A 20752-nucleotide genomic window follows, 5' to 3' on the forward strand; every position below is an offset into this window, starting at 1 on the left:
AGTGTCATATAGGCTCTAACAGTTGGTAAGGCAAGAAGTGGGTATTTACAAAATTGCCTAAAGGGGTTTTTTCCATGATTGATCTAAAAAATGAAAATCAGTCATCATGTAGCACGTGACAATCTCTTTCTAACAAAGCTAGAACCTGCCCTGTACCTCACATGGTCCAGAGATCTCCCCGTTCATTCCTTCTACTAGAATTAAAGGGCTTCTGTCAGCCCACTAAACCATTTTTTTTGCTTAATAATAACCCCTACACTGCGATTTATCCATACATAAGTAAAATAAGAATTTTGGTTCAGTAGAATTTGCTAAAACCCTATTTTTATAATATGTAAATTACCTTGCTACCAGCAAGTAGGGCGGCTACTTGCTGGTAGCAGCCGCATCCTCCGATGGTAATGACGCCCCCTCTGCTTGTTGATTGACAGGGCCAGCGGACGGGATCTTTCTCCGCTGGCCCTGCCTGTTTTGATTCAATATCTGGCGCCTGCGCCGCGGCCGTACCTATCTTCAATCGGCGCAGGCGCACTGAGAGGCGGCCACTCACTCGGCCGCTTCATCCTCAATGCGCCTGCGCCGATGACGTCACATCTACACCCGGCGCAGGCGCATTGAGGATGAAGCGGCCGAGTGACTGGCCGCCTCTCAGTGCGCCTGCGCCGATTGAAGATAGGTACGGCCGCGGCGCAGGAGGATAATAAAAAAAAAATTCATTAGACCTCCGCTCACAGCCCCAATGAGACTCCCAATGTTAATAAGACCCTTAAAGGGGTTGTCCGAGTTATGAAAAAAAATATATAGCACTGTAAATCTGATGGGCAGCAATATATAACTAAACTAAGCAAGTTTTAGGCAAAAAACTATATATTTCCTCATTTCCCTAGTTCTCTTCTGTCCCTTTGTTTACCTGCAATAACAACAATCTCTGCCCCTCCCCCTGCTCTGCTAAGGGACTGAATAAGTCTGCCCTGAGTGACATGTCTGCCTTCTGGGATACTCAGCAGCATGTTGTATGTGTAGGACTACAAGTCCCAGCTGTACAATGACACTGCTGATACACACAGGATCTTCCCCCTACCTGTTCTTGTGCAATGCTCTGCAGAACTTCTCTGTCAGCTCCTGTGCCCACCATTTGTCTCCTCACTGCCTGCAGCTACTCAGTAAAGCCTTCAGCCCTGAATCTGTGCAGCTGAAGGGGTTAATGTTTTTCCTCAAGAATCCAGGGAGAGAGCAGACAGCAGCAGCGGCAGTGCAGGGGGGCATGGCCAGCACGGTAGTCTGGTGTACAGACACATCTCTGCTCTCTCAGGCTTGTGCACAAAACATCATCAGAGCAGGGAGAGAGGCTGACATCACAGGTCATGTGACCCTCAGTGAGATCTGAGAAACCAGCCACTGGAGATAAAGTAAGTGAATTGTAAAGTCCTTACATTTTCCTAGTTAGAAACATACAAAGAACAAAAAATAAGGACAACCCCTTTAATCATACCTCAGCTCAGACCCCAATGTGAATGACCCCCAATCAGACCTCAGATAAGAGCCCCAATGTAAAAAAGACCCCACATTCAGACCTCATATCGGCCCCCAGCCTTATTTCATCAACCCCCAGCCTCATTTCATCAGCCCCCAGCCCCAGATCACATAAAATAAAAAATCCCCTTACGTCTCTTGCTCCGGACACCGCCGCTCCTCCCCTCCAGCGCTCTCTCTTCTTTCTGCCGTCGGCTGTGCTGTAACCCAACGCGCACAGCATGAGGTCACAGAGCCAGCACAGCCGACGGCAGAGGACCAGAAAGCAGTGAGTACAGAGCCCAGGGGAGCACTGCATTCACCGCTTCCCGGTTATCCTGTACTAATGAGCGCTTATTAGTATTCACCCCATAAGACGCAGGGGAAAGTGTGTCTTATGAGTTGAAAAATACAGTACATATCATTGTCGGAAGGGGGGGGGGGCTTGATATACTTTTAAGGAGCCTTTTTAGTCTTTATCCACATTTTTTTCACTGTGGATAATGAGCATTTGAAAGTCGGAAGCATGCCCATTTTCCGAGCAGCCCTTTTCTGCTACATTTCCATGCTGTGTTCTCGTGTATTGTAGCTTGCTGAAGATTTTTCTTATGAGACAACCCCTTTAATGCAGACAGCAATGATAAAATCTCTATAGCTGAGATAATAATCTGTGTGCATTTTCCATTCTCCTTGTTTCCATTGTCCATTACGCTGTTGAGTGATTTTTCTCTGGACCTCGACGTCACTGTACATTGTTTATCTTCTTTTCTAGATCTTTAAAGACAATTGCTGTAAAAGGGAAGTCCTGAATCTACTAGTATATTGCCGAAATGCCCCCGACTGTGACGTGAAGGTAGCCCTGGGGAGGTTCCAGGTACATGGTTACTTAAAGGGTATTTCCAGGACTGTAATATCCAGGCCTACTCAACGATCCGCTGTTTGGATGGGGTGCTGCGCACTGGCTAGTGGCTGAGAATGCCTATTTTTAAAGGGGTTGTGTCATCTCAAGCACTGGGGGCATATCGCTAGGACATGCCACCAATGTCTCATAGGTGCAGATCCCACCTCTGGAAATGAATGGAGGGCAGCCACGCATGCGTAGTCCGCTCTCCTTCACTTTGCCAGACCCCATTTTAGAGGTAGCTGCAGGTGCCACCTCTCAGACATTGGTGGCGTATCCTAGAGATATGCCACCAATACTTGAGATGATACAACTCCTTTAAGTGAATGGATGTACCGTGTACTGAGCTGTGCCTGTTCTGGAGCACTCACCAATGTTACCAGTTAGGGGGGGTGTCCCTGCACAGTCTGACACTGGCAGCACTGATTAGATAGTGTCAGAATGTGCAGGAAAATATGCCCAACTGGTAACACCCAGTTGGACCATTATTGCAGACTGCTGGAGGGTTGGCACAACATAGTTCTAATAATAGATTCTTATGACATGGGGGAAGCCAGTAATTACTAAAACGGACACATCCGGAGAGGTGAAGGGTCTTCTTTAAATGCGCCATCACTAGGGGTATTGGGCACACAAATCCTATCTGATTGGGCGCTGCTCTCTTTGCCTCTCAGGGTTATATGAAAGTTCAGGTCATCTGTCCACATAAGAGTTATAAATGAATGCTCCTTCCCTGACAGGATCATCTCGGGCAGTGTCTGTATGAAGAGATCATGTGCAGCAACCCCGGCTGCCACGACAAGGTGATCCGCAAAGACTTGGAGAGTCACCTGACGACACAGTGTGAGCTGAGAGACGAGACCTGCACCTACTGCAAGAAAAGCATGACCTCTATCGATCTGCAGGTACGATGACACCGGACACAGTCCCGTATAGGTTCCACCGCACTCCACTGCTTTTTCGTAAAAATTGTGATGTATAAATTTGATCTAGAACTTCTCCTTCAAAGGGGGTGTGACATCTGGCACCAGTGTCAGATAGGTGCTGGTCTTAAAGGTGGGACCCACATCTATCTCCAGAATGGCGCCCCGAAGCGAAGGAGAGCACACCGACACAACATGCTCTCCGCTCACTTCTATGGTAGTTCTGAATATAGCCGTTCCATAGAAGTGAATAGAGAGTGCACCGCACATGCATGACCACCTCTTCATTCACTTTTATTGGACTGCCGGAAATAGCTGAGCCAGTGCTTGGCTACTTTTGGAACTCCCATCAAAGTAAATGGAGGATGGCCACGCTTGCGCGGGATGCACTCCTTCATTTTCAGGCTCGTTATATCTGACATTGGTGGCATATCTTAGCAAGACAACCCCTTTAAGGAAAAGCCACTGTGAAACTGCATATATAAAGTGTTGTTACTGTATCTCTGTAGGATACAAACCATCGTCCCAGTTTTCACTGATTATAATACATTATATTGTACTAGGGTTTTCAGCTCTGAGATGCGCATTTGCTGAATTTCCGCAGAACAAGGCCACCACTAGGGGGAGCAAACTGTAGACAGATCTCTGCATGCTTATTATAGAGAAGCTCCAGTGAAAAGCATAAACTATGGGTTTGAATCCACATGGCACTCATGATTGATGCCACTGCACATTTCTTGTATTGTTCTGAGCAATAAAATACCAGGCTGAATTAGGGGTGGGCGATATGAACGATATAAATTTGGGCAACGATATAGATTTTTCTCTATATCACCAGATCGCGATAGATAACCACGGAGCGGTAGTGAATTGAAGAAACTTCTCACTCACCGCTCCGTGGCCTCCCTACTCTGCACCGCGCTGTACTGGCCAGGGCCTTGCGTACACACATCGTCAGCGCGCTGGCTGACGCTGTGTGTGACGTCAGGTCCTTCCCAGTACATGCTAGGAAGAAGACGAGGTCCGTCTCCTGCGGACTCCATCAGCCAGCCGCGCACCCTGCAGGAAAGGTAAGTATATTAGCAGGGGCCCGAATCTACCGGCGGGCGGGGGAGGTGGATGGCTATGGCGTGGGGCTGATAGCGCTGGCTGGGGGACATGAGGATGGTGGCAAAATGGCAATGGCATGGGGCTGATGCTGCTGGCTGGGGAAAATGAATGATGTTGGCAATGGCATTGGGCTGATGGTGCTGGCTGGAGGACATGATGATGGTGGCAATGGCATGGGGCTGATGCTGCTGCCTGGGAGAAATGGATGATTGCAATGGCATGGGGCTGACGCTGCTGACTGGGGGAAATGGATGATGGTGGCAATGGCATGGGGCTGATTGCGCTGGCTGGGGGACATGGATGATTGCAAATTGCAATGGCATGGGGCTGATGGCGCTGGCTGGGGGACATGGATGATGGTGGCAATGGCATGGGGCTGATGGCGCTGGCTGGGGGAAATGGATAATGGTGGCAATGGCATGGGGCTGATGGCGCTGTCTGGGGGACATGGATGATGATGGTGGCAGTGGCATGGGGCTGATGGCGCTGGCTGGGGGAAATGGATAATGGTGGCAATGGCATGGGGCTGATGGCGCTGTCTGGGGGACATGGATGATGATGGTGGCAGTGGCATGGGGCTGATGGCGCTGGCTGGGGGACATGGATGATGATGGTGGCAGTGGCATGGGGCTGATGGCGCTGGCTGGGGGACATGGATGATGATGGTGGCAGTGGCATGGGGCTGATGGCGCTGGCTGGGGGACATGGATGATGATGGTGGCAGTGGCATGGGGCTGATGGCGCTGGCTGGGGGACATGGATGATGATGGCCATGTAATTTGTATACATAGAGAAGAAAATAATATATCGCAATATATCGTTATATCGCACATGCTTCAAATTATATCGCGATATAGATTTTAGGCCCTATCGCCCAGCCCTAGACTGAATGTGCCGAGATCGATGCATAGAACCAGTCCAAGAATGCATTGGGTGACGACCACAAATCTGTTATTTCAGGGATCAACAACCTCCGGGACACTCCTGTTGCTCTGAAACTACAACTCCCACAAACCTACTTTCACTTCTCTGGGAGTTACAAAAACAGCTGAGTAAGTGTGCATGCTGGGAGTTGTTGTTTCGCAGCAGCTGCAATGCTGAAGGTTGCTGATCCCTGTGTGTCACGGCCTCGGTGTTGTGCGCCATGACAGATTAGCCGTGCATGCTGGTTGCCATGGGCAACGCGTTTGTTATCTCAGCATGAATGTGCTTTGCTCCCCTTCTCCTGGTTCCCCCCCTGTCTGGTGCTGGAGGGGTTAACTTCCTGGCTGGGTGTGGCCACTTGGTTTTATTCACCTGTGGCTGCCAGGCTGGAGTCTGTTGTACTCCAGCCTTTGTTGGTGCTGGAGCTTGCTCCTGTCCTGGGTGTTTTATCTGCCCAGTCCTTGAGGGCCACCTAGTGGGACATACTGTCAGGATGGGGAGTGGGGGAAACTCCCCACCGTACGATAGGGTGGGTATACAAGAATACAACTAGGCCCGCTCCCTTATCCCGGCTTCAGGCCTAGTTGTAACCAAGTGGCCACACCCAGCCAGGAAGTTACAGCACATACATGCTGAGACAACAATGCGTTGCCCATGGCAACCAGCATGCACGGCTTATATGTCATGGCGCACAACACCGAGGCCGTGACACTGTGCTATTCTATATGCAGTGGGCTAGGGGCCCCCATAGTTTCTGGACACCATAGCAGATGCTCTACCTGCTAGTCTGATAGTTATATCTAAATTATAGCAAAGCTTTATTGGGTTAAAAAAAAAACTAGCCACTGAGATTATCTGTATAGCGTCACCTGCTGTTTACTCTTTATTTTATTTCTCTGTCCGCCTCACTGAGGTGGACGCACACGCTCAGTTGCATCCTTCAACTGCTGCCATTTGCAGTGGAAACAATGAATGGGGAGATCTCTGCATCCATTGTGAGGTCCAGGGCTGGTTCTAGCTTTGTTAGAAAGAGATTGTCATGTACTGTATGATCCTTAAAAATCCTTGCTGCACGAAACGACTGTGACAAGCCCTCCCGCTGCATTATCACGTCCATTATATTACAGCGCCCATGAGCCTTTGTAAGCCTATTGCTGCCCTGCATTATTTATCAGAGTGGCTGATGCAACGCATGAATTTTTTATTGGCATGATTTTATAGCATAGGATTTGCTGATATTGAAATAGCACTCCCATCGTGCATCGGGTTGGGGCAGAGATTAAAGGGGTCCAACACCCCGCTCCCCCGCCGATTAGCTGGTTAACTTGTAGCTCCGGCACCAAAAGTCAGTGCTGGAACTACACAGCGCCATCCATTGTATAGTGGATGGAACTGGTTACTGCAGTATTCACTTCAATGGGCTGCAGTAACCAGCTCCTACAACAGGGATCAGCAACCTTCGGCACTCCAGCTGCTGTGAAACTACAACTCCCAGCATGCAAACATGCTCGGCTGTTCTCAAAACTCGCATAGAAGTGAATAGAGCATTGTGGGAGTTGTAGTTTCAGAACATCTCGAGTGCCGGAGGTTGCTGATCCCTGTCCTACAAGGTAACAGCTAATTTGCATTCTGTTTCCCATTTCCTACGAGACTCCTTACATCAGCTGGCTCTCCTCAATGGGAACCAGTAAACCTCAGAACAGTATATGAAGTATTGCGATATTGCGCATCACATGCTGACCATATGTAAGATTAGCACATTATATGTATGCACGGATGTAGAAAACATGAAAGCACCTTGAGCTTTCATTAAAATAAAAAAAAATGTGTGCATTATAAGTCAGTATTAAAGGGGTTGTCCCACGTAAAAAAGTCTACATTTTTCAAGCTAGCACCTGGCTCATGCACACGACCGTATGTATTTTGCAGTCCGCAAAAAATACGGCTGATGTCTGTGTGCGTTCTGTATTTTGTGGAACGGAACAGCCGACCCCTAATAGAACAGTTCTATCCTTGTCCGTAACGCGGACAATAATAGGACATGCTCTATTTTTTTGCAGAAGGGACATACGGAAACGGGATGCACTTCAGTTTTTTTTGCGGACCCATTGAAGTGAATGGTTCTGTAAAAAAACAGGAATGGACACAGAAAGAAAATACATTTGTGTGACTGAGCCCTAATTGGAGCAATGATTGGGGAGATCTCTGGAGCCATGTGAGGTACAGGGCTGGTTATAGCTTTGTTAGAAAGAGATTGTCATGTACTGAATGATGTCTGATCATGGGATAACCCCATTAAACTCTTTCAGATTCACACACTGAAGTATTGTCCATTATATCCAGTGTCATGTCTCAACAACTGCGGCAATACCTGTCCAAGGGAGGAGGTAAGCACTGGCCATACTGTCCACAGGGACATCATGGCGAGGCCTCCAGTGACCTCATGTGTACACAGGCCTCCATAAAATGATGTGTGGGGGGTATTAGTATGGTGCTTTGGGACTCACCATTTATGCTTTTAGCCACAAAGGAAAATAATGTATAAATAATAATAATAATATAATGATACGTATATCATTTTCCAGGCAGATGACCACCTGGCTGTATGTCCAGAAGCTGAAGTGGAATGTCCGTATACAAGTTATGGCTGCTACGTGAAGGTAATCCTGCCAGTCAGTCATCCACTACATCCCTTGAGGCCTCCTGCACACGAACGTGTGCACCCCGTTGCCGTATTGCGGACCGCATTTGCGGATCCACAATACACGGGTGCCGTTCCGTGGGCATTCCACATCACAGATGCGGACCCATTCACTTCATTGGGTCCGCAAATCCGGAGATGCGGAATGGTGTGGGACGGAAGCATGGAACGGAACCCTACGGGAGCACTACGGAGTGCTTTCGTGGGGTTTCGTCCCGTACTTCCGTTCCGCAAAAAGATAGAACATGTCCTATCTTTTTATGGAAGTGAATGGGTCCGCGATCCGCTGCGGCTGCCCCACGGTCGGTGTTCGTGCATTGCGGACCGCAATTTGCGGGCCACAGCACGACCACAGTGCGCACACGTGTGCAGGAGGCCTGACAGTTGTAGAAAATGGGTTGTCCCTTTAGGGCCACTGGTTTGTATGCCCTGAGGCCCCTGGAATCGGGCTGTTGCAAAAAGTGACTCTCGCTCAGAAGTAACCATCTATTACGTGATTACCCATTAATTTGGATGAGCGTCATGTAATTCGACATTTCTCCAGTAATTCTGGATTTTTGTGTGGACAATCCGCAGGTCAATCCACATAAATTGGTGTGGATTTGCATAGGGATCTGATGCAGATTTTCCGCATGTGGTTCCCTCCCCCCCCCCCCCCCCCCTTGAAGAGAATGGAGAAAATCCGGTCAGGAAAAATAAAATAAATTGACATGCTGCGGATTTTAAAAGCCACACCGTAGGTCAAAATCCGAGCGGAAAAAATCCACATTGTGTGCATGAGAATTTCAAATTCTCATAGAATACAATATACCTGACCTACGGTGCGGATTTTTGCGCGGAAAATCCACACGCAATCCTGATCGTGTGCATTTATCCCAAGGGTTTTAGCTGCTGAAGTTACGTTTAGACGGAGCGATGGGACCACTGGTGGGGATTTTTAGTCTACCAAGAATGTCAGCAAATCTACAGACCTCATAATGAGGGCATTATAGATGGTGGGCACCACCATGTACATCATTCCTTTTAACCCCTGTGCTCAGCTACACCTCCAGAAACCTTAGTTTGTAGCATAGATACCTACCTGCGGGGACATAGACATTGCAACATGCATAGTCTGTTGTCGGTGTCAGACCGCCACCGATCTGATATAGATGACCTATCCTGAGGACAGGTCATCATATCTGTAGCCCAGAGAACCCCTTTAAAAGTGTTGTACCAGATTATTATCTGCCACGTGTGAAGGCACCCTAAAGTGCCCATAAAGATGGGGTCGTCGACCAATGCAGAGATCAGCTGACTTTTTCTCCATCCCTGCCCTGCCAGGATTTATAGTTTTCCCCTATGTCCTCCATGGTGCGTCCACCTTACCAGTCTCATCCTGGTCTTATTATTTTCAGGTGAAAAGAGGGAAACTCAAAGTGCATGAAGAGACCTTTCTGAGAGACCATATGCTTTATGTACTGAACCGGAATACAAAGCTCGAGAAACAGGTAAAGGTCATATGTTTGTGCACCCCATCCAGAGAAATTATTCTCACCTCACCCCCATGAAACATCCTAAGGCTACTTTCACACTTGCGTTTTGTGCGGATCCGTCATGGACGGATCCGTTCAGATAATACGGCCATCTGCATCCATTCAGAACGGATCCGTTTGTATTATCTTTTAACATAGCCAAAACAGATCCGTCTTGAACACCATTGAAAGTCAATAGAGGACGGATCAGTTTTCTATTGTGCCAGAGAAAACTGATCCGTCCCCATTGACTCACATTGTGTGCCAGGACGGATCCGTTTGGCTCAGTTTTATCAGACAGACACCAAAACGCTGCAAGCAGCATTTTGGTGTCCGTCTCCAAATCGGAATGGAGACTGAACTGATGCAAACTGAGCGGATCCTTTTCCATTTAGAATGCAAACTGATCTGTTTTGGACCGCTTGTGAGAGCCCATGACGGATCTCAGAAACGGAAAGTCAAAACGTGAGTGTGAAAGAAGACTAAGCTGGCCATACGCCTTCAGCCAAATGTTCATTTGTCCAATATCTGTTCTTCCCCACCTCCCATACACACGCACACTCAACTCAGCCGAGTGTGTGTATGTTTTCAGTAGGGAGTGGGTGGTCAGCTACTGCTAGACTCCTCTGGCCGTGGCTTATCTTCCCTGAGAACAAAAGGATATGGACAAGACTAGGACATGTTCTATATTTTTGCGGGTGCCACGGAACAACGAATGTTGCACGGTGTGCCGTCCACATAATTTGCAGCCCCATTGCAGTGAATGGGTCCGCATCCGACCCGTAAATAAATGCAGATCGGATGTGGACAAAAAATACGTTTCAGTGCATTAGCCCTAACTGCTCTGTATTTTTTAGATGTTAGATTTAAAGCAAAATTTGGAACAAAAAGAAAACAAAATTCAGCAGCTGACAAACACTGTGAAATGGTGTGAAAAGGAATGTCGCCAGTTTGTGCAACTTGCTGGCAATGGGAGTCCTCTTACCAGTGCCCAGGTGAGAGACTGAGATTAGCATTTGCCCTAGTATCTATCTATCTATCTATCTATCTATCTATCTATCTATCTATCTATCACCTACCTATCATAGTCTGTCTGTCTATCTAATCTGTCATTTCTCGCTCGTATCATTGGGGGACACAGAAGACCATGGGTATAGCTGCTGCCAATAGGAGGCGACACTAAGCAAAAAAGTGTTAGCTCCTCCTCTCAGCTATACCCCTCCTGCAGACACTGAGCTAATCAGTTTTAGCTTAGTGTCCGTAGGAGGCAGACATTTTTTTCTGCAGGTCTGCCAAAGATCTTTTTATTTTTCAGGTTTGGGCTACAGGTGGGCTCTAACCACCTGTTTTCCCCACACTTGAGGGGGGAGACCAGCGGGTCCTCAAGCCTGCTGCTCGTTCCCCACCTCTGGAAGACAAGGAGGAACAGCGGATCTCAAATCCACTGTTACCCGCCAGCTACAGTGTCGCCTTATCTACTTCTTCTAGAAGTTCCCCCTGTTACCGGTGTAGCCGCCCTCCCCAAGGAGCAGCACACTGAGGAAGGTGACACTGCTGGAATCGGGGTTGGTAGAAACGGTCTAGGTAAGTATATTACCTACCTCTCCCTGCTGGCCCCCCTTCTCCTGTGTTCTCTAAGTGAACACAGGAATATCAGTTTCTGCTTCCATACCATGGCCTTTTCCCTGTCCCTGGTGACTCTCCGGCCCTCGGTCCCACCTTCGGTGCCCAGCCCCGTCACCGTCTGCCCTGCGAGCATTCCTGGCGGTCGCATGTCTCCTTGGGCTGCCGCAGCTTTTTTCCTCTGCGCATCAGTACGCTTGTTCCCGGCCTCCTTTGTTTCCCAATGGCACTCCGGCTCCCTCCCTGCATTGCCGTCCCAACCGGAAGTCCTGGTCGGCCCTGCCTGTACTCAATGCCCCGGGTCTGCGGCCTATTGGGCCGCATCTTCCAGAGGATTGGGGGGCAGGAACTGTTCTTTCAGAGCGTGAAAAATCTATATATTATTATCCTTCGGCTCTATCTAGTCCTATTTTGGGCCTAGTTCCCACCGCCATTCTGTAGGCAGAGTTTCTTTGCCATTACAGCTGGATGCATACGTCCTGTAGCATTACCCTCCTTTAATAGGTGGAGTAGTTACACTCCTTTTTTTTGGGGGGGGGTTGGGTCAGTTCCGCTGCCTTGCTCCCATTGCGTTTCTTTACTCCCTCAATAATTCTTTTCTTGTGGGCCATTGTCATGGTCCCGCTGGAGTTTTCTTCTCTTCTGGCAGCCTGGTATAGTATTTTTTTTTGTTTGCCTTCTAGCACCCCTAATTCTTCCTCCATGGAGGGGGGCAAGCTTTGTCACATCTGTAGTTCTCTGGCCCTTGATATCCAGACGTTATTTTCAGTTTGTCTTCTTCCAATCAGTATTCCTCTGAGTGGGTTCTTTTTTTACACCGCTCCTTCGCACGCTGCCTATTACCAGCTTTCGTAAAAGTCGCCCATTTTTTCTTCTCAGGCCATGTTGTGACTGTTGATGACTCTAGGATGATTTTTTTTCCCCTGGGGTTCTGATCCTTGGGTATCACCTCCTCAGAAGTCTTCTGGATCCGGGCTATGTTTCTCTCTCCGGTACCTTCCGCAGTCACTCTGTTTGTTCTGGTGACTGACTTGTTTTCATTCTTGTGGATATGCTGTGTGCTCTCCACTTCTTCTGAAGTCTCCTAAGCCGTGACTTATCTTCCCTGGGCTGTTACTTCTGCCCAGCCGTAGCCTCTGCGTATTCAGCCGCTCTCTGGCTGGCCTTCCTGGGCATGGTTGTTCCTGTCCCTTTTCAGGGTTCTTGGGGTGTCCTTCCCCTGCATTTCTGTGCGGGGCCTTATGACCTGCCTTGGATTCGTTCTGGTCTTGTTCCCTCCCCATGGTACTGCTCTTTAACGTCCCATGGTCTTCTGTGTCCCCTAGTGATACGAGCGAGAAAATAGGATTTTTTGTGCTTACCTGAGTTCATTGGGGGACACAGCTCCCACCCCGTAAGTACATTGCTGACTCTCCTTGATGGGTCCCTCCGGTTCTTGGTTCGGACCCATCTTTTTTGCCTAGTGTCGCCTCCTAGTGGCAGCAGATATACCAATGGTCTTCTGTGTCCCCCAATGAACTCAGCGAGAAAAGGATTTTACAGGTAAGACAAAAATCATACATTTTTATATTGTGCATGACTAATCGTATCCTTCCTTAGTCTTTGGCCAGTTATATGGAGAAGGTGTCCTGGCTGGAGGAGCAGGTCATGCAGCTGGTGCAATTGATCAGTGAAGAACAGAGCCGACAGGACCTTAGGCCACTTATGGAGGTTATTGAGGGCATCAAGCAAAAGGTGTCCTCTATGGAATGCTTTAAAGACCAATTAGGTATGTTCCATGTGGTATCTACACTGTTAGGGCCCGTTCACACCAAAAAAAAATTGGAGTCGTTTTTCACGCTTTTCCACACCAAAAAATGCCTCTAAAAAGCCTCCCATTCATTTCAATGGGAGACAGAAACTTGCTTCTTTTTTTCCCCACTGAAAAAAAACTGCAAAAAGAAGCAGCGTGCTCCATCTTGGGCTGCATCCGCACAGATTCTCCCATTTAAATGAATGGTAAGCTGAAAAAAATGCACTAAAACTGCGCAGATTCTGCACTGATTATTTTCAGCCTGGTTTCTAAATCCATTGTGTGAATATACTCTAAGGGCTGTTTCACACAAGCGAGTCCATGGCAGGAGTTACGCTCCGTGTGTGAGCGTGATCTTCTGGTTTGGACTTGCAGGAGCGCATGATTTATAATGCTGTGCGTCTCTGCTTGACCTTACTGCTACAGAATCATAGTGACGTAAAGTTGTCAGTATAATTCTGTAAGGCTCCTTTTACACGGGCGTTGCGGGTGACGTGCAGAAAAAGATGCGGGTGCGTTGCGGGAAAAATCGTCATGTGGTACCCAGACCCAACCCAGACTTCTTCACTGAAGTTCGTGTTTGGGTTAGGTGTTCTGTAGATTTTATTATTTTCCCTTATAACATGGTTATAAGGGAAAATAATAGCATTCTTAATACAGAATGCTAAGTAAATAAGGTATAGAGGGGTTAAAAAAATAAAATTAAAATTAAACTCACCTCGCCACTTGTTCGCACTGCCCGGCTTCTCTTCTTCTTTGATGACCTGGGAGAAAAGGACCTTTGATGACGTCACTGCGCTCATCACATGGTCCATCACCATGGTGATGGACCATGTGATGAGCGCAGTGACGTTACCACATGTCCTTTACCCAGGTCCTGAAGAAAGAAGAGAAGACGGGCTGCGCGAACAAGTGGATTAAGGTGAGTTAAAAAAATGATATATATTATTTTTTTTAAATCCCTCCAGCCCTATTGTACTAAGCATTCTGTATTAAGAATGCTATTATTTTCCCTTAGAACCATGTTATAAGGGAAAATAATAATGATCGGGTCCTCATCCCAATCGTCACCTAGCAACCGTGCGTGAAAATTGCACCGCATCCGCACTTGCTTGCGGATGCTTGCGATTTTCACGCAGCCCGATTCATTTCTATGGGGAATGCTTTGCGTGAAAAACGCACAAAATAGAGCATGCTGCGATTTTCATGCAACGCACAAGTGATGCGTGAAAATCAATGCTCATGTGCACAGCCCCATAGAAGTGAATGGGTCCGGATTCAGTGCGGGTGCAATGCGTTCACCTCATGCATTGCACCTGCGCGGAAAACTCGCCCGTGTGAAGGAGGGCTAAGTGTAAGGTAAAGCAGAGGCACACAGCATTATAAGGGTCCGTTATAACTTTCCGTTCCGATTTAAATCGGAACGTTTTTTCGGATCCATTAATTTCAATAGCCTCTGCAAAAATGTGGACACCAATCATACTGCTGTCCGAATCACAGAATCCGTTGCGTTTTCCTATTTTAGAGTATGCGGATCCTAAAAAATAATTAAGCTTGTCCTACTTTCTGTCCGTTTTTCGGGTCCGTTGTCCATTCAAGTCAATGGATCCGCATAAATGCGGATGACATGCACAAAACCATCCGAATGTCATCCGTTGACAGGAAAATGGATGGAAAAAAAAACGGATTATGGAAACACGGAACGGATTCGGAAGCACTTTAGTGAAAAAACGGTTGTACTGAAAAACGGATCCGCAAAAAAAAGGAACGTTTATCTGGAAAGGTAAAAATACTGACGTGTGAATGGAGCCTTAATCATGATAATGCGCTCCTGCAAGTCCAGAACGGATAATGCTCACACACGGTGCACGATTCCCGCAATGGACTCCCTCGTGTGAAACAGCCCTAAGGCTACCTGCACCTGTTGCGCATTACACATGTTTTTTCTGAGCGTAATAAAGTATCAGCAAAGTGAATGAGATTAGACATGGCTCATCTACACTTTGCTTTTTTCTTCTGTGCAGGTTTTGAAATCCACAGCATGTCAACTGTTTATGTGATTTGTGGTGATTTCACCTTTTTCAATGCAAGGGTGAGATCTGCAGCAAAACCGCATCAAATCCGCACCTAAACTGCCAGTAACACATGTGGAATTTCTGCACGTCGACTCTAGCCTTAGGGTGCCTGCACACAGAGCAGATTTGTGTGCAGAAAATCTGCAAGAAATCCACACTATTTATCAGCGGTTTTGATGCCTTTTTGCCGCAGATCTCAGTTTTCCATTCTAAAACCGGCATAGAAAATGATAAATGAGACAGGCCTGCCGGCCCGCCCTTACCCACACCTCCATTTTTAGACCTGGCCTAGGTGGAGAAAAGTCGCAGATTGCAGCGCAAATAACTTTTGTGCCGCAATCTGCAACAGATATACTCCAAAAAGGGGCGTATATCCGTTAGTAAATGACCCTCAATGCGTAATATACAACATGTGCAGGTAGCCTTATGGGTTCCATATACAGATATGTTAGAGGGGAAGCTGTGAAGAGACATTCTCCCCGTGTTTCCACTTCTTCAACATACGCATTTTAAGCTTCCCATATACAGAGTGAGGAGAAAGTCTGGACACACCCTTTTATCTGGTGTCATTTCCTTTACATGACGCGTTCAATGTGTCCACCAGCGTATGGCTCACCTGAAATGGCGAATCCTAGACTGGAGTAATTGTTTAACCATGTCCATCCGGCAGAATGGTGCACACCTCAAACACATCATGTAAAGCACTTTAGAAAACTTTGACCTCGCGTCAAAAACTGACACCTCAGGTGTGTTTCCGAGTAAATTATAGCCAAGACTGATATATATCACGTGACCCCTTTCCCATTAGAAAAATCTGAGCTGAATTCATTGGATTTCAAAATGGCAGCCAAAAACGTTTCGCAAGCACGGCCACTGCTCCATTCACTTCTATGGGGCTGCCGGACATAGCCGAGCCATTGCCAGCAGTATGACCCCCACCGATTAAATAGTTCTCCTCTATTCTGTGGATAGGGGACAACTTTCTCTAACCGGAATGCCACTTCAATTAAACTTTGGCTTCTGGCCTAACTTCAGGGCATTATTCAGATGGCTCATTTTAGCATCCAAATTACAGCCACAAGCCCCGGACCACCCGTGGTTCCAATAAACGGACTATAGATCACTGCAGGGTTCTATAGTGATCTAATAAATGGGGGGGGGGGGGGTCTGGGTCTTCTGTGATATTCTAAGTTCAGTTCACTTGGACCATGGGGCTCTGTTCTTCTATGATATTCTAAGTTTGACTCACTTGGACCATCAAGGTCTGGGACTTCTATGATATTCTAAATTCAGTTCATCTGTGGTGTACAAAGTCCGGCTCTTATATCTGAAGCACAGATGCTAAAAGGCAGCTGCATTACAGCCATCACAATGAGGCCTAATGTTCATTCTAGGGCTCATGCACACAAGCGTGTGCCCCATGCCTGCAAATAGTGGTCCGCAATGCGCGGGCACAGTCCGCGTGCATGCTGTTTGCAGGTGGTCCAAAAATAAATATAGGATATGTTCTATTTTCTTGCGGTGCTGAGGCATGGACTGAAATCCCACAGAACACTTCGGAGTCCTTCCGTGGGCTTCAGAACCGAGCCACCGCTCCGTATCTTGCGGATTGTGGACCTATTCAAGTCAGTGGGTCCACATCCATGATACAAAGTGCACGGGGCCGGAGCCCATATATTGCGGACCCATGTGTGCGGTCTGCAATACGGCATGGGGCACACACGCTCGTGTGCATGAGCCCAAATGTGGCCGAATTTTGCATCTGCATTATGCCCACTACACCCTTTGTGAATCCACGTTTGATCCCACATAACCACAAGAGGTCCGGGTGTTGAGACCATAATACGTATAGTATATATTGGTTTGGTTGGAAAGCTTTTCTATTGGGTATTTTGAAGTCAATTTTCTACTTACAGAAGGTCCTCACAATCCTCTGCCTCTTACATCCTTACCTTTTCTTCAGATATCCTTGAAGGACAATTCAGCAAACATGACGTCCAGATAAATATCCACAAGGCACAGCTGAGCAGCAATGAGGAACGCTTTAGGCTCCTGGAAGGTACCTGTTACAATGGAAAACTCATCTGGAAAATCACAGACTATGAACGAAAGAAGAAGGAGGCAGTGGAAGGTCGTGTGGTCTCCATCTACAGCCAACACTTCTACACCAGCCGCTGTGGTTACCGCCTCTGCGCTCGGGCCTACCTGAACGGTGACGGCTCGGGGAAGGGGTCCTTTTTATCCTTGTATTTCGTGGTCATGAGAGGAGAGTTTGACTCACTACTGTCTTGGCCGTTCAAGCAAAAGGTCACCTTAATGTTGATTGACCAAAGCGGAAAAAAGAACCATATCATAGACGTCTTCAAGGCCGACCCTCACAGTAGCAGCTTTAAGAGACCCGAAGGGGAGATGAATATCGCCTCCGGGTGTCCACGCTTTGTCTCGCACACACAGCTGGAGAACCCAAGGAATGCCTGCTACATTAAAGACGACACAATATTTATTAAAGTAGCGGTCGACCTTACAGACCTTGAGGAGCTTTGAAGAATCCTGAACTTTTGGGTTCTTTTTTTGTTTTGTTGTTTTATAGGTTTTTTTTCCCCTTTTTTGTGATGTAAATTATCTCCGAGAAGAGCTTGTAAATGTCTTATATGGAGCAAGTGTAATAGTTTTTTTTCTTTTTAAATAAATTATTTTACTAAGCTTCTATGGATATACTTGTCTCGAAATCAGTGCCCTGCTGGGGGTCCATAGAAGCTGGTCGGGGGTTCCTTACGGACATTTGTTTAACCTTTTCATTGCCAATGACATAGGTAGCCAAGCTTGGATTCTGGTATCGTTTTGAGGCCCAGAATATTAGCTGTCAAACGATGCCAGAATAAGGCTAGGTTCACACCTGCTGAGCGGAAAGAAAAATGAAAAGTGCCAGATCCGGCATATGACAAACCCCAATGGCGCTCAGTGGACCTTATTCACTATAATAGGGTCCATTGCCAGAATCTGTAACTAAAGCTCTTAGGCCTCTTTCACACGAGCGTGTCCGCATGCGTCCCGGTGCATTGCGGCAAACCCGCGCAAGTAGGTACCCAATTGCAGTCGGTGATGGATCATGTGATGAGCGTAGTGACGTCATCATAGGTCCTTTTCCTCACAGAGGAAGACAGAAGGGATGCCGGCTGCGCGAACAAGTGGATTAAGGCGAGTTAAACTATTATTTTTTTTAACCCCTCCAGCCTTATTGTACTATGCATTCTGTATTAAGAATGCTATTATTTTCCCTTAACCATGTTAGAAGGGAAATTAATAATGATCGGGTCCTCATCCCAATCGTCACCTAGCAACCGTGCGTGAAAATTGCACTGCATCCGCACTTGCTTGCGGATGCTTGCGATTTTCACGCAGCCCCATTCATTTCTATGGGGCATGCGTTACGTGAAAAACGCACAAAGAGGAGCATGCTGCGATTTTCACGCAACGCACAAGTTATGCGTGAAAATCACCGCTCATGTGCACAGCCCCATAGAAATAAATGGGTCCAGATTCAGTGCGGGTGCAATGCGTTCACCTCACGCATTGCACCCGCGCGGAAATCTTGCCCGTGTGAAAGGGGCCTTAATGGAACCTCCGCCGCAGGTAAGAAGCTAGACTTAAAGGGGATCTCCAGAATTTAACAACTGATGACCTATTCTCAGGATCAAGCACAAGTCCAACACTGATCAGCTATTCGGGAATAGCTCAGACACTGGAACTAAACAGCTCCATCCATTGTGTGGTGGATGGTTCTGGTTAGGGTACTTTCACACTAGCGTTTTTCTTTTCCGGCGCTGAGTTCCGTCCTAGGGGCTCAAATCCGGAAAAGAACTGATCAGTTTTATCCCCATGCATTCTGAATGGAGAGTCCGTCCTTCAGGATGTCTTCAGTTCAGTCTTTTTGACTGATCAGGCTTTTCAGAAAAACGTAGCATGCAGTATTTTTACCTCCGGCCAAAAATCCTGAACACTTTGACTGAACGCCGGATCAGGCCTTTTTCCCATTGACTTGCATTATCGCCGGATCCGGCGCCGTGTGTTCAGTCAAACTGGATCCGGCTTTTGCATGTTAAACCCGAAAAATGTGAAAAAAAAGTTAAAGTCCATATATGGCGGATCCGTTTTTTCCAATGCATTTTTTCATTGTGATCAAAATCCTGATCAGGATTCAAATGTAATCCGTTTTCACACGTTTTTCCGGATCCGGCGGGCAGTTCCGGTGTCGGAATTGAACGCCGGATTAAAACAACGCTAGTGTGAAAGTAGCCTTACTGCAGCATTCACTTCAATGAGAAGTAACCAGCTCTGTCCACTACACAATGGACGGAGTGATGTAGTTCCAGCACCAGAGCCTCTTCCCAACAGCTGATTAGCGAAATGTTGGACCAACACCAATTCGTAGGGATAGGTCATCAATTGTAAAATCCTTAAGAACCCCTTTGAAGCTGAAAATATCAGGTGCGGTGCTTTTTTCAAGTCGAGGAACAAGATGAAAAGTTTTACTTCCTGGTTCTGTGTTTATATAGGGGAGGGAAAGAAAGATCACAGCTGTTGGGGCATGTTCACAGGGCCTAAATTTCACTGAAATTTCAGCACGTATTGTGGCGAAAACTGCATCAGATATGCATCTCATTGTTTCCAGTTCCAGCTGTAGATCCACAGCAGAAATAAAAGGGTCACACTCAGATCTCTCCCGTGGAATCATGGGTAAATGCATGGCAAATTTTTCAGACGTGTATTTTCGTTCATGTGAATATATTGGGGGTCATTTATCTGTCTTTGCTACCCACTGCGGTCCTGCAGAAAGTGCTTGAGAATTTGCCAGGGCTAATGGGTACACCTCCACCACTCCCCAGTGACTAGGGCGGCGTACAGACGCTGTGTGCACCTAAATTTACGAGCATGGGCATTTGAAAAGTCAAACTGTGGCTGTGCAAAGTTTTAGGCATAGTGGTCCATAATAAATTACCCCCCACTCTGTCACCACTGTACAACCTTCCAAGGAGGAGTGGGAGAAACTTATCTTCATGTTATCACCTCCTTTATCAATCAGAAACTATATGTACGCTCTGACTGTCACATTTAGGGTCAATGTGTGCCGCGCAAAGGGGATCGCAGATTGCGGTCCAAATGCATGTGGCCGGTGCTGACTGATACAGACCCATTCACTTTAAATGGGTCCGCGATCCGTCCGCACCGCAAATAAATAGAGCATGTTCTATTTTTTTTTGCAGTGCGGAGGCACGGACCAAATTGCCACACTCCGTATTGCTTCTGTGGCCTTTCGCTCCGTGCCTCCCGGATTGCAGACCCATTCAAGTGCATACATGGCCGGTGCCCTTATATTGTGGGCCACAATACGGGCATGGCTGGCACATGTTTGTGTGCATGAGCCCTTAGAGGAAAGGTCCTACTCAAGGAGTGAGAAGATCGCAGAGCAGTTTGTCGCCTTTTAGCAATTATTTCTCGCCTTATCCTCCAAAATGAAGTTTCATGTACTTTTTTTTTTTTGTTTTGTTACATTTTGAAGTAAAATTGCATGAAGGTGCACATAAAGTACTTGGAGGCATTTTCACCAGGTGTGTACCTTTCTACAATACAGGTCCTTCTCAAAAAATTAGCATATTGTGATAAAGTTCATTATTTT

At 47.1% G+C, this 20752-nt stretch overlaps 1 protein-coding gene across 3 annotated transcripts in view; it reads left to right on the top strand.

Annotated features, from left to right (window-relative positions):
* TRAF5 (TNF receptor associated factor 5) overlaps positions 1–17778 on the top strand; it is a 43738-nt gene extending 25960 nt beyond the window's left edge. For 2 of the 3 annotated variants that reach the window (XM_040430383.1, XM_040430384.1), the window contains exons 4-11: positions 2285–2386; positions 3154–3318; positions 7680–7757; positions 7956–8030; positions 9469–9561; positions 10443–10580; positions 12808–12976; positions 17039–17778. In XM_040430383.1, the coding sequence (XP_040286317.1) occupies positions 2285–2386; positions 3154–3318; positions 7680–7757; positions 7956–8030; positions 9469–9561; positions 10443–10580; positions 12808–12976; positions 17039–17619 (1401 nt within the window). In that variant the 3' untranslated portion in view covers positions 17620–17778. The remainder of the gene's footprint in view (positions 1–2284; positions 2387–3153; positions 3319–7679; positions 7758–7955; positions 8031–9468; positions 9562–10442; positions 10581–12807; positions 12977–17038) is intronic. The other variant, XM_040430385.1, reaches the window with a different exon arrangement.
* Positions 17779–20752: the final 2974 nt, after the last annotated feature.

The sequence above is a fragment of the Bufo bufo genome, chromosome 4 (assembly GCF_905171765.1).
Source record: "Bufo bufo chromosome 4, aBufBuf1.1, whole genome shotgun sequence".
Lineage (NCBI taxonomy): Eukaryota > Metazoa > Chordata > Amphibia > Anura > Bufonidae > Bufo > Bufo bufo.